Source organism: Emydura macquarii, unplaced genomic scaffold (genome assembly GCF_026122565.2).
Source record: "Emydura macquarii macquarii isolate MOO-44397 ecotype Brisbane River unplaced genomic scaffold, CSIRO-AGI_Emac_v2 contig_1644, whole genome shotgun sequence".
NCBI classification, from domain to species: domain Eukaryota; kingdom Metazoa; phylum Chordata; order Testudines; family Chelidae; genus Emydura; species Emydura macquarii.
Window position 1 is genome coordinate 2,215,293 of NW_027131781.1, and position 12,893 is coordinate 2,228,185.

General features: G+C 46.9%; 1 protein-coding gene across 6 annotated transcripts in view; it reads right to left on the reverse strand.

Moving 5' to 3' along the window:
* The window catches only part of ADAMTS7 (ADAM metallopeptidase with thrombospondin type 1 motif 7), a 127,268-nt gene that overhangs the window by 41,625 nt on the left and 72,750 nt on the right, over positions 1–12,893 (reverse strand). For 4 of the 6 annotated variants that reach the window (XM_067555458.1, XM_067555457.1, XM_067555464.1 and 1 more), the window contains 5 exons: positions 12,144–12,270; positions 11,038–11,251; positions 3,806–5,689; positions 1,601–1,753; positions 630–803 (listed from right to left, as the gene is read on the reverse strand). In XM_067555458.1, the coding sequence (XP_067411559.1) occupies positions 630–803; positions 1,601–1,753; positions 3,806–5,689; positions 11,038–11,251; positions 12,144–12,270 (2,552 nt within the window). Of the gene's footprint in view, positions 1–629; positions 804–1,600; positions 1,754–3,805; positions 5,690–11,037; positions 11,252–12,143; positions 12,271–12,893 lie in introns of those variants that run through there. The other 2 variants (XM_067555463.1, XM_067555460.1) reach the window with 2 other exon arrangements.

The window sequence follows — 12,893 nt, forward strand, 5'->3', positions numbered from 1 at the left end:
CCAGCTGAAGGCACTCCAGGATGCATAATTACATGTCTTCACAAACACCAGAAGTCCCCTTGTAATCCCAGAATGCCTCATTCTGTGACATCTTCAGTAAATGAAGAGAAAAGAAGAAAGGAAAACAAATACGGTAAAAGCTATCTTGGGGCTATGTGCTCTCACCAGCCTGCTCAGGTGACGCCTGGTGGGACCTGCAGGTGGAAAGCTTCGGCTGGATTCTCCTAGTGCCAACCTCCAGCAGGGTTTTGGAGCACAGCACCAGATACATTAGTCTCCTCCTTTGTGGGGCTACTGATCCATCAGTGGAAACCTATGGGGGCAGGTGGAAGAGAACCCAGACCAGCAGCTGCCTACTGGAATTTCCACTAGGACATTCAACACGTGTCTGAGATGAACCCAGTTTGTATCGGAGTTTTGCAATTCATCATTTAATAAACACGTGATAGCATTTGGTTATTTGCGACCAGCTGTTCAAACATACTGAAAAGAACTTGGTCGATCTGTCCCTTCATTTACTCCTTGCAGACAGGTCTGCATCAAGGCCCTCTGACCTCTCGTGGAGTTTGGATCAGGCCCATCTACGATGAAATATTGCATGCACCTTCTCTCTCTGGAAAGCCCCTCACCTCTCTCCAGGACGAGGTATACCAGTCCAGGCAAGGATTGGTTTGACAGGGAGTCTGCACTGGCGGCTTGTAGAAAACAGCCTGGCAATGAAAGGGCCGCAGAAGTCTCTGATCTCTGGTGTCAACGCAGTGCACATCCCGAACCTTCAGTCCCTCTCCGCAGTTCTTGGAGCACTGGGTAAACAATAGAATGAGTCATGCTGCGGGAGCGGAGGCAATAACAATGTCCAGACATGAATCTAAACTGAGATTAGCCAGATATTAAAGAAATGAACTGTCGAATTCTGGCTTTCGTTAGCTCTCTCCATTTTTGCCATTGGGTTTCTCCAGGACTGTACCTAGTCTAAACTGAGGAGAGTCCTATGCACGGCTACAACCACCCCTACTTTCAACTCTGGAAGGATTTGGCTTGCATTTTGAATGGCGACGGGTTTTTAAGGTCATGCTCCACAGCCACAGACCTCGAAAGCGAAGGCCTATTAAAATCATCTGCACTAATCCTGCCATTCCAGGGGTGTTGCCTACCATTTATTCTCAGTGGGTTTGTCCCGTCTAGTTTTAAATGTCTCAAGCTATCGGGGATTCTCATGCAACCTTCCAAGAGCCTCACACTCCCAAGGTATTCCCCGGTGTCCTTTGCTTAGCTTTAGTCCATGCCTCTTTTCACCACCCGAAGTAATTCCCCGCCTATTTTTGCTGCTTCCCTTCCAATCAGGGCTGTTATGTTCCCCTCAGTTACTCTTTACACTCACAAGGTTTCATAGCCTGGACTCCAACCCGAATGGGAATGTTTACAAGGCTGGTTTTTGTCCCGCAGCCAGCGTACCTGAATCAGCTGCCCCAGGCTCTGAAACATGGTCCTAGGGAGGTTTCTTTGCAATGCAGACATACCCAGAAGCACCAATAAAGGGCAAGGAGGAGAGAAGCCCAGACACCCTCCATACGTTTGGTTTGAGTATATTTATGTTTACCTTACTCCAGTTTCCAACACGCCACGATGAACATGGTTTCAGGTAACACCTTCGAGCAGGGACAGGTTTATTTGCAGCAGCACAGTCTTCATCCTTGTCTGTGCTACACCGCACTGTTCTCCAGCTAGCTCCTAAACCACAGGTTGTGGAGCACTGGAACGCAGAAAATAACACAGATCAAAAACTAACCCCTGTCTTCACCACCAGAAACCAAAGCTCAGCAGTCAGGAAACACCAAGCTACACGGGCAGCAAAGCAAACCGCTTATCTTTATGGAAAAATCCTATGGAATCCAACAGGCATGAAAACCACAAGGTTGCAATATAAATTAAATGGGTTTCTGCAGAAAATGTGCCTTAAGACCTGCAGGGACCAGTTCACCATTGCATTACTCTGGATCAGGGGTGTTACATCACTGGCAAACCAGAGTAATGCAACAGCGAATTAGAAGTGCAGAATTTAACGGAGAATGAAAGCCTCTCTACAGAACATTTACATCGTCCTATAGAATGTAACAGAGAAACTCTATCCCTGCTGGAGAAGGCTGTGTGTTAGTTTAAAAATTCCCCAGCAAGATTCTCCTTCTCTAGTCAATTCCCACAGGACCGCAGGCTTCCTTGTGTTTTGCAAAGAAATTCCTCCCCATTTCCTTTAAGTCCAAGCTTCCCTTCATTTGTAGTTCATGTCCCAAGTCTCTTTATGTGATACACGTGCTGGTAAACTTCTCTCTCCTATCAGCCAGCTTCTGAAGTGTAGAGCCTGCATCTCATTCTCTTCTCTGGGCTCATTTCTTACGTCTTATTCTCCAGAGCACACATTATTAGTGTGCCTTTCTGCTCCCTCAGACTGATCTGAATTCCACTCTGCTGCACTCTGCCTAGCAGGAATGTCACAATGTGCCGTGGGTCATATGCTGCCCAGTTACATCTGTCTCACAGCAATGAAACAGAATGATGCTGGTTTAGTTGAGAGCACAGTTTAATTTGCATGTGGCTCATCCGTGTCTGATGCAGGGCTAGACTAATGCCTTGTTCAATGCCCTCTTTTTTCATTTGATAGGCTGGATTGTCTTTTACTGATAGTAAGTGTTGTATGCAAACTTCTCAAAAGAGTCTCCTGGTGATTTGTCTTCAATGCTGCAGAACCTGAGAATATATTCTTTCTTTATTACCATGCAATGAAGTGCATCAGCCGTTTGTCTGCCATTGCAAAGTCTATCCAAAGACGAGTCGCAGGAAGCTATGGCTATATCATAAAGCACCAGCTAATGATTACTGACAAACTCTCAGGGCAGTCTCAGTGGTGTCTTTTCTCTCGTAAGTTGTAGTCTTCATGCACACACAATTCCTGTGATTTTTATCACGTTAAGGCTCTCTCGTGCAAAGGCACAATTGAGCTTTCTGGGGCAGGGTCTGTGTGTTCCTGCCTATCTATACAGTGTCTAGCCCCATCGGGCCCTGATCCTGACTTGGGCCCTGTGTGCTCCAGTAATACAACTGTAGAAGTGATTTGGGGCCAGGAGCATGTTTTCTTGCCTGCTGGTGCACTGCTAGCGCTATATAAACAGGGCCATTTGGGGCAATTAGACATGGGTGAGGTAGGGGGCTGGGCCACATCACTGCTGTGGAACTTGTGGGGAGGGGCTGGCTCTCGGGGTGACATAATCCTTCCCCAGGAGGCTTGGTGCACAATGGGACGGTGAAGGCTGCTCCACGCTTCATCAGGCTGGGACTAAGTAGTGGTGAGGCCTCAGCTGCCTGCCCAGTGTGCTGGAGGGAGGGAGGGAGGGGTCTTCTCAACCTACGGGCTGGCCTAACCACAGCCTTTGTGCTTGGGGAGCCCAGGTGGACGCACAATGGCCCCCTTTAGGTGCAGAACTGGAGTGTGTGCAGGGGAGGCAGGCAGCGCCCCGCAGGAGCGTGAGAGGCCGTGTGCTCACCTATGCACTGGGAAGCTCTGCCCAGCTTCCTGCTCTTGATCTCCATCCCCGGACAGGGCAGCTCTGTGCTCGACCCCATACTCGCACCCTCTAGCACTTAATTGTTCCTGCTCACACGTGGAATTGGAGCTTGGCCGGAGGAAAGAACAGGTCTGTGAAACAAGCCCCTTTTCTGTAAGCCAAACGAGAGTGCCCTGCTACAGACACAGGCCCGTCGGACAGACAATGCCCGGGTTACTCTTTTCATGGGTGCCGACTATACTTGCCTCGCTCCAGCGCCCAACTTCCCAGCTGGTCACTACTGGGACTGCTCTGGTAACAGAGAGCAATAGGAAAGGCTCCTCCTTTGCTTCTACCTCCCCCTGCTGCTGCTGCTCTGGGAGGCTGGGCGTGGGGAGAGATGTTCCAAGTCCTCCGTCGCTGTTCGCAAATATCCCCTGGGTGCCCCGTGGCGAGTTCTCATCCGGGCCTGTGCTGGTGGCCCCATGTGCATCAGAAAATGTATCCTTTGTATAATAAATCATCTTGATTTCATTTGCTGTGGTCAACTCGGCTGGCAAGGAGGAAAACGTCTCTTCTGGACCAGCCGCGGTGCTCTGAGCTGAGGATATTTGCTCAGCTGGTGTCTGGGCACCCTGATGGGCTAGACTGTTTGATGCCAGCGTCCTGCTTCCTTGTGTGGATGGCTCGTGCACATGGGGAGGCATGGATCTCAGCAGGGGAACAGCTGTCGTGGCTGCTTGTGTGTCGTGCATCTGTGAGCCAGCCGAGAAATCGTCTCGCTGGTTCTGTACATCCTCTGCATGGCTTGTATGGTCGGCTGGTTCTGTGCTCTCTGAATGATATGAACCCACAGTGGGATCGGTGCCTTCACTGCTGCCGCCTGTCTCCTGTTTAGAGCTGCGTTCAGTGGAGAGGGAAGGGGTGGTTTTAGCTGCAGGACGTGGTGGCTCATCTGCCGTTGGCTGGGGAAGCAGGTTAAGTGGTGGCCCATTCACGTCTGTACTCTCCTCTGTTGCAGTTACACCTGCCTGCACGGCTTCCTCTTTGCTCTCAGAGGCAGCGTCACCATCATTGACGGCAACCGAATCCATTTCATTGACATCTGTCTGGCCTTTCCGTGCGTCACCAGCCAGGCCATCGTCGTCGCTGTCTTCGTTAACAGGAACCTCTGTGTTTTTCCCATCCTCTTGTCTGCTTCCAGGCTCTCCCGTGCCTCCCAGAACGTCATACATCTCTTCTCCACCAGCACTGCCCTTGGCAACAGGCGGTGGTGGCGTCGGGGTGGCCAAATAGGGATAAGTGATAGAGGGGATGGTGACTGTCGCATCCTCTTCAGAAAGGGTACTTGTCAGCCGGTCTCCTGGGGTTTTATCAGTGGGCAGATTATCATGGCTGTTGATAGAATAAGGTCTTGTTACATTCTGAGTGGATGGATGATCTTTGGAAAGAGGCGTCTGCATTTCCTCCTCCGCATCTCTAATGTAGGGGGAGGTTATGTAGTTGGCAATAGTTGTCCTGCTACCCTCATGTTCTTCAGTTAGGCTGAAGAGGGTTTTACTGTCTGGAACCCCAACATTTTCCTTTTCTTCATTACGCACATCAGCAGAAGCATTTGTTTCGCGACTTGCTGAGTTTCCTCCATTGGGTTCCCCTTCTGGTGTTACATTATATGGAATGTTAGGAGATCTTTCATCAGCATCCTCCAGGTTATTAGCTGCCTCACCCCCAGCATCACTCTTTACTTCTTTCTCACCAAGCGGATCATAGGACAGATCCTCGTGGAAATTGATAAAATTATAATCATAGTAAAAATCATCAACAAACACGTTTCCCTTTTTGTTACTGCTGCTTGAAAAATCCTCCTCGGTGATAACATTCTCATCACTGGATTTTGGATTATTCAGAATCGAGGGGCTAAACTGGGAAATGTGATGATTGGGAATGTAATTTATTTCATTAAACAGTTCTTTGCTTGAAGATCCGCTGCCAGACCAGTCAGTATTGGCATTTTCTATTTTCTTCTGGCATTGCTGTAGGGAGCAAGGAGTTTCTGACAGTGGTCTTTGTGTAGGATCACAAGTTGTTCTAGTATTGTTACCGCAATAAACAGGGCGTCTTTGTGTTCCATTCCCACAGGTTACTGAACACTAGAAAAGAAAAAGAAATGAAAATATCAGAAACAAGAGCATGAGAAACTGAAGTCAGTAACTCAGAGTAAGGATGTGCATTATCTTACTTTTGTGGGCGTGGCTATGCAAATGAGATGATTTAATATTAGCATGGGAGTGACTATGCTAATATCAGTGCTAGCCCACTGAACCTGCAAAGTATGAACTAGAACCTGCCAGAAGCCAGAAGAGACTTGAACTGAGCAGAGTGTGCATGCAATTAATAAAAGTTCTATACCTCCTCCAACCAACTTGACTCAGGAGTGCTTTACTAAATATTACGGCACTTAGTTCTGCTGCTTAGAGAGACACTACAGCATAATCTGTGTATTATAAAAAATGTCTGATAATGAGTCTATAATTAAGGGTCATTTCCATTTCCATTACAAACTGGTCTATTTCTCTCCCAGGCTCTTTTGCTTCAGGCTGAAATTTGGCCTACATGTCAGCCAGGAAAGTTTTCTTGGAGTTGGGGTTTATGGAGAGGAATAGATGAGATCGTCTAACAGTCCCAACTGCAGTTGCCATGAATTCTGGCCCTTCTTTGGAAGAGATTGTTAAATAAAGGGATGATAACGTGGGTGTGGGCCTGTTAAATGGCAAAACAAAGATAATAAGACATTTTGTTGAGGAAAAGCACATAATGGGCCCATTGACATTATTCAGTATAGAAGAGACCCACAGACTGGAAATAAGGTCAATGAACTTATTCTACACAATACGTAAGTCATAATTCCATCAACATCACAGTGGCTCTGAATGAGCCACAGATCATTATGCTTAATTAAAACTGATTTATGTAGCATTAGTCAAGTATAACTAAGTCCCTTACATCACCAAACTAGAAAAGCAAACCTAACCATAGGTTCTCCCGTGCTTTCAACAGAAATACCATGTATGTGGATGGAAAACATATCCGCTTTGGCAAGAGTTTACTTTAGAGTGACCAAATCAAGGCGATCAGAATTCAAGGTGAACGGCACAGAGTAAGTTCTCAGAATACTGGCAGAGTTTATAGGCAGGGTCTGGCCAAGCTGTGCTTGGGGGTGGACCCAAGGGGGTGGGAGTGGACACGTGCAAAGGTCATTCGGTGCCAACTTTGTGCTTGCGCAGTTCCCCAGGGTGCTAGGGGCTTAGCTAGCCCTCGGCACAAGTTTAATGCCTTACAGAAGTCTATGTATATTACAACAACACTGTCACCATTATCAGCCAAACTTGTAATTTCATCAAAAAACAATATCAAACTGGCTTGATAGGATCTATTTTCAATAAACCCATATTTGGCATTAATTATATTACCCTCATTTAATTCTTTATTAATTGAGTACTATATCAGCTGTTCCATTATTTTGCCCAGGATCAATGTTAGGGTGCCATGTCTATATAAGTTCATGGAGCATAGGTCCATCAACGGGTATTAGCCAGGATGGGCAGGGATTGATGTTTTCTAGAAGCTGGGAATGGGCAGCGGGACGGATCACTTGATTTCCTGCTCTGTTCATTCCCTCTGAAGCACCTGGCATTGGCCACTGTCAGAAGACAGGACACTGGGCTAGATGGACCATTGGTCTGACCCGGTATGGCCGTTCTTATGCTATAATTACCTGGCTCATTTAACTGACCCTTTTAAATATTGGCATAACTTAAGCTCTCTTCCTGTCCTCTGGAACATCCACAGTGTTCCAAGACTTATAGAAAATCACCATAAATGGTCCAGAGAGCCCTTCAGCTAGTCCTTTTAAAACTTTTGGATGCAAGTTATCCAGGCTTGTTGACCTGAGTCACTCTTGGAATGGAAAGTATTTCGTCATCATCTGATATGAACACTTCACCTGTTTTTCCCCCAGCAGAAATATTTATTGAATACTTCTGCTTTTTCTGTATTATTATGGACAATTCCACCATTTCCATCTAACAACAGAGCAGTATCACTGTTAGGATTTCTTTTGTTCCTAATACACTTTAAAAAAATCTCCTTTTTATTGTCCTTAACTCTGCTGGCCATAAAGGTCTTCTTGTGTTCTTTTGCTTCCCTTATCTATTTTATACAATTCATATTTCTAATTTACATTCATGGCTATAAATGTCCCTTTCTCCCATTTGTTTATATTTATAAATTTCTTATAGCTGCTTTTACTTCCACTCTAAGACAAGTTGTTTTTTTAACCAGTGCAGCCTTCTTTATTGATTGTGGAATTGTGACTTTTTGGGCAACTAGTAAAATGTTTTCTAAAACAGTTCCCAATTATCATTTACATTATTCTGTTCACACTTTTATATTTTCATTCTGTTGTGTTTTTGGTAACAAACTCATTTTTCATTTTCTGAGTTTTCTAATGAATTTTAAAAATCAAAACTTATTTTTAAACTGGATATTTTTTAAAATGATTTTTTTTCTATTTGAAACTGTGGGGTTTTTTTTGGTTAAAAACCCAACCTGTGATTAAAGTGACTCATCAAAGCTGGAAATACAAAAAAAATCCCAAAAGGTTATATTTTCATTTTAAAATATATTTTAATGTTTTATGGAAATTTTAATGAAAATGTAACTTTGTGGGAATTTATATACATAATGAAAATTTCCATTTTTGAAAAATAGCCACATTTCAAAGAAAAAATATTTTACAGAGAAGTTTTCCCCAATCCCACTCTTGCTTCTGCCACCAGCTTTGGCTGAACTAGCTCTTTGCCAACCTACCCCACCTACACCCTGCAGCCTCTTACTGCCAGTGGGGATGGAGGAAAAACCAGTGCATTTCCCTAAAAGGGATTGTCAGTGCTGCTCAAAGAATGCCCACAGGGAGCACTGAAGACCAAGTAAAAGAAAATCATTTTCTTGCAGGAGACCCCAGTCTTGGCACAGGCTGGGAAACGGACATGCTGAGAGTGGGTAGCTGTAAGGCTGACCACAGTGCTACCAGCTCCCTATGCCAGAAGATCAGCCTAAAATGGGACCTATCTAGGCTGGTCACACAGGTGCAAAACATCCACACTGAGCTGGCATCGTTGTAGATACATAGATGTAGCTGCATTAGTGCAAATATCCCCTGTATAGACAGGGCCCTAGTTTTTGGACAGAAAGAGGAATAACATTACAAAGAAGACAAAACTAACCCAGCTCCCCTCAGAATCTACATTTTCACAGGCCTTCGGAGAACAATGGTGTTAAATTCAATCTGCTAGAAGTACTGTAAATAGAGCCTGCTTAGAAAAATACCTGTGGGATTCCTGCTTTGTTATACTCCACTTTCTGTTTTATACTGGCAAACAATTACAGTAGAATCTCAAAGATATGACACCAGAGTTACGGACTGACTGGATAACCGAACACCATGTGAAACCGGAAGTAAGCAATCAGGCAGCAGTAGAAGGGGGTGGTGGTGGTGGTGGAAGCAAATACCTGTATTATACTGTGCCCATATTGCATCTTAAAGGTCGGCAAACTTGGCATGCAGAACAGAAGCAGCCTGTGGTCTGTGCTGTTTCACTCCCCCTGTCACCCTACCCCACTGGGAGAAGGAAGCTGTTTTCACTACCACCCCGTCAGGAGGGTCAGTCTGGCGCAGAGACAGAAGCTGCCACAGGGAGCTACTGAGCTGCTGCTGCTGCAGCCAAAATCTGCCTTGGAGCTGGAGAGGAGGAGCTGTGCTCTGGAAGTGTTTTAAATGGCCACAGCCTGTGCACCGATGTGGCCCAAGCTTTGCCCGTGGCTGGACTCCTGGATCCCGCCAGCACCGCTGGGAGTGCAAGGGGCAGGGGAGGGAGGGGCCCTGGCAGCAGGCTGGCTCCAACCCCCGCCACGTGCTGCCTCTGGAGCCTGGCAAGCCGTGCACTGAGCAGGGCGGGCCCGGGGAAGAGCAGCTGAGAGCTGGGGCTTGTAGTGCCAAGGGTGTGGGGCAGGCCCCCGCCCAGTTCAGCCCAAAGGCAAGAAACAGGAATAGGGCAGGGAGCTGCTTGCACACCAGGCAGAGCTCTCTCCCAGCCTCAGCTGGAGGACGTTGACTGCAGGGTGCTGTGCCATCACCTTCTGTTCAGAGTTACAAACAACCTCCAGTCCCGAGGGGTTCGTATCTTTAGGTTCTACTGTATCGTCGAGATGATTAGCATGAGGGTTGTGGGGTCAAGCTCAGCAAACCCCCCCAGTCTTATGAGAATTCCTCTGCTACCTCGGTTCAGTCGCCTGATTGATCTGTGTAAATAGCCATTGACAGCAGGGCCTGGTGTAAGCCGATTAGCGAACAGTCTGGGCTGCTCACTATCTGTATAGCCGTACACTCTCGTGAAGTGTCAATTTCCTCATGTCCATATATGACAGTACCTGTGCAGAGAAGCTAACCACGCGGGGATGATGTTATGTCTACACGCTACATCGGGCTTGCGGGGCTGTTTAACTGCAGTGTAGACATTTGGGCTGGGGCTGGAGTTGAGGCGCTAAGATCCTGTGACGTGAGGGGGTCCCAGAGCTTGGGCTGCCGCCTGAGCCCGAAGGTCTACACGGCAATTAACCAGCCCCTTAGCCGGGCCAGCTGCAGGTTTTTAACTGTAGTGTAGACATTCCCTCAGTCTGCGCACACGCATACAAACTCTCCTGGCTTCCCTAAAACACCTTGTTGCCATGTGCTCAACACATTTACAGGATTCGGCCAAAGTTTAGGGTGGAAATGTGTGGTGCTGGAAAACATTGTAAAGGCTTTAAAAGCTTTTATTTCTGTAAATCGAATTCTTTGCAGGAAGCACTGAGTATTTCCTACACCCTGATGGAGAAAACAGCCCAATTTGAAGAAGGAAAAAAGATTATAACAGCCTGGGGCTTATTCTTATTTGAAGATCTGTCGGCATCACAAACCCGCCTTTCACTGGAGCTGATTTTTATAATTGCAGCTCCGCCAAAAAAAAAAAAAAAAAGAGCGTTACAATGAATGTTCATGTTTAAATTGTCAGGCTTCCAACTATTTCAGGAATGTCTGACAGGTGGAGTTAGAATGCGAGCCAGACACCTCCCCCCTGCCCAAACCTGTGTTTTCTGTTTCAGTTCCTCTCCTTTCCCCCTCTTTAAAATGGTTTAATCGGAGATAGCCCCTGCGCTGAGTGTTTCACTGCTGAGGTTGTTCTAGGACGTAGCGATGTCCCAGAGAATTCTCAGTTGGGCCCCGCGCTTTGCTGGCGAGTGCAGTGATGAACAAGCCACCTGAATCAAGGATTAGTTCTCGGAGATTCACTGTGGTTGCAGCAGAGCCCAATGCTCCCTGAACACGTTTATCTAAGTGACCCTTCAAACTTCCCAAGGAACTGAGACTAATGTGCTCTTTACCCTTTGGCTTTCTCACCTCAGACCAGTTGCCTATGGTCCATTGCGCAGGACAGAGGATATCCCTATTACAAGCAGCAGTGGCGTCTGGCTTGGAGAGATGCTGACATTCTGTGGGTGGCAAAGCCCTCTGTTCATCCAGCCACACACTCTGGATGCAAAGGACTGTCCTCTTCATGTACCCAGCTTCGCCACAAGTGGTGGAACATTTCTGCCATTCGCCAACCCACCACCTACGCAAACGAAAGGGGGAAAGATTGGTGCCGAAGTGAGCATTTAGATTAGCAGGTTTATTGCAATGTCTTTCCTCCTGGTTACAGCACAACACTAACCGTTACAGAGACGGGCTCCAGGCTCCCAGTTCTGATCTGGATTTTACACACTCCAGTCTGCAAGGGTATTTAGATCCTGGAGTTTGGTTGAGTTGTAAAGACAGAAGCCAGCTGCAAAACTCAGAGGCTACTTGGGACTTCAGTGGCTGCTCCTACTCCTCTGTCTAAAGGTCAGGAGGGCCATTATAAAGGTACGGGGCACTAGGGAAATTTGGCTCCTGATCCGTTTTGGATTTCAATCTCCCCAGCAGATTCAGGATCTGTGCTTGAGATTACATGCAGCATTGTGTGGCATGAGTTATTGTTACCTACTCGGCAACAGGAGAGCTCATGACCCCTTCCAGCAAGATCTTTACACAGAGGAGCTCAGGCCCGGATCTTCCAAGGTATTCAGGTGCTTCCCTTTCATTGATTTCAATAAGAATTAGGCCCCTCAATACCTTTGAGGATCTGGGCCTTACCGTCTATGTTCCCCAGCAGCCAATTCCTGTTCACGTGGGCATCAGTGAGGCTCTGCGTAGGAGCAAAGGATCCCTCCCATGGATCCAGTCACAGGATTGGGGCCATGGTTCTTACCAGACGCAAGGGTGGAGGGGGTCAGATACAGAACTGTGGAGCCTAGTGGGCATTTGGATACAGACAGGACAGCCCACAGGCAGGTGTAGATCAGCGTCGCTCCACTGACTTCAGATGCTGATTTGCACCGGCTGAGGATCTGCCTTCCATCCACTCTGGGAGAGGAATGAGAGCATCCAGGATTGGATGAAAAATGGAAAAGCAAAGGAAAGCAAACCTGGCTGGGCACGGCTCGTCGCTACACGTCCTCCGCTTGTCGTCGGGTCGAGTTAATGAGTCACAGTACCGCTCCTCCACTATCCCAGCCAGCTTTTCAACACACTGCACAATCTGTCTCTGAACACCTGGCGACAGGGAGAGGCAGCAAACACAGGTTCATTTGGACAAGCTGGGCCCTATCTGAAAATTGCTTTGGCATGTCAAGAGCTGAGTGTTTGAGCTGCACACCTGCAGGCAGCTGTTACAATCAGCCCCCAGCACGGACTGTTGTAATGAAGTGACCTCGGAGTGAAATGATTTGGTACTGAGGGCAGCAGATGTCAGGTTCAGACTGCAGCACACATGTACAGCACATATCGTAAAGTATTAACAACCAGCGCCTTTGTCTGAGCGTTCCCTTTGTTAGCCAGTCTGCCGGCAGCTCCCCTGCTCAACTCCCTATTTTAAATCAACCAAAAAACACCCAAAAGTAGCCTATAAAAAGTAAAAAATAAAAGATAATAATGCTGACTGTGTAGGAGGAATACAATTAACTCCCCACAATAGATCCTTTAAAACAGTAAGCTACAAAAACATCAGCCGGGCACTGGCATAGTGTGGTTTTTGTCCTCTTGTTTCATTAACCCAAATGTGTTTTGGTCATCAAAAATCCATTGCTAACACGTTACAACAGGAGGCCCTCATATAAACCTGACTTACTAAGAAGAAAAGAAAAAAATCCTTAAAAGCAAAGCTACTTGAACAGTCT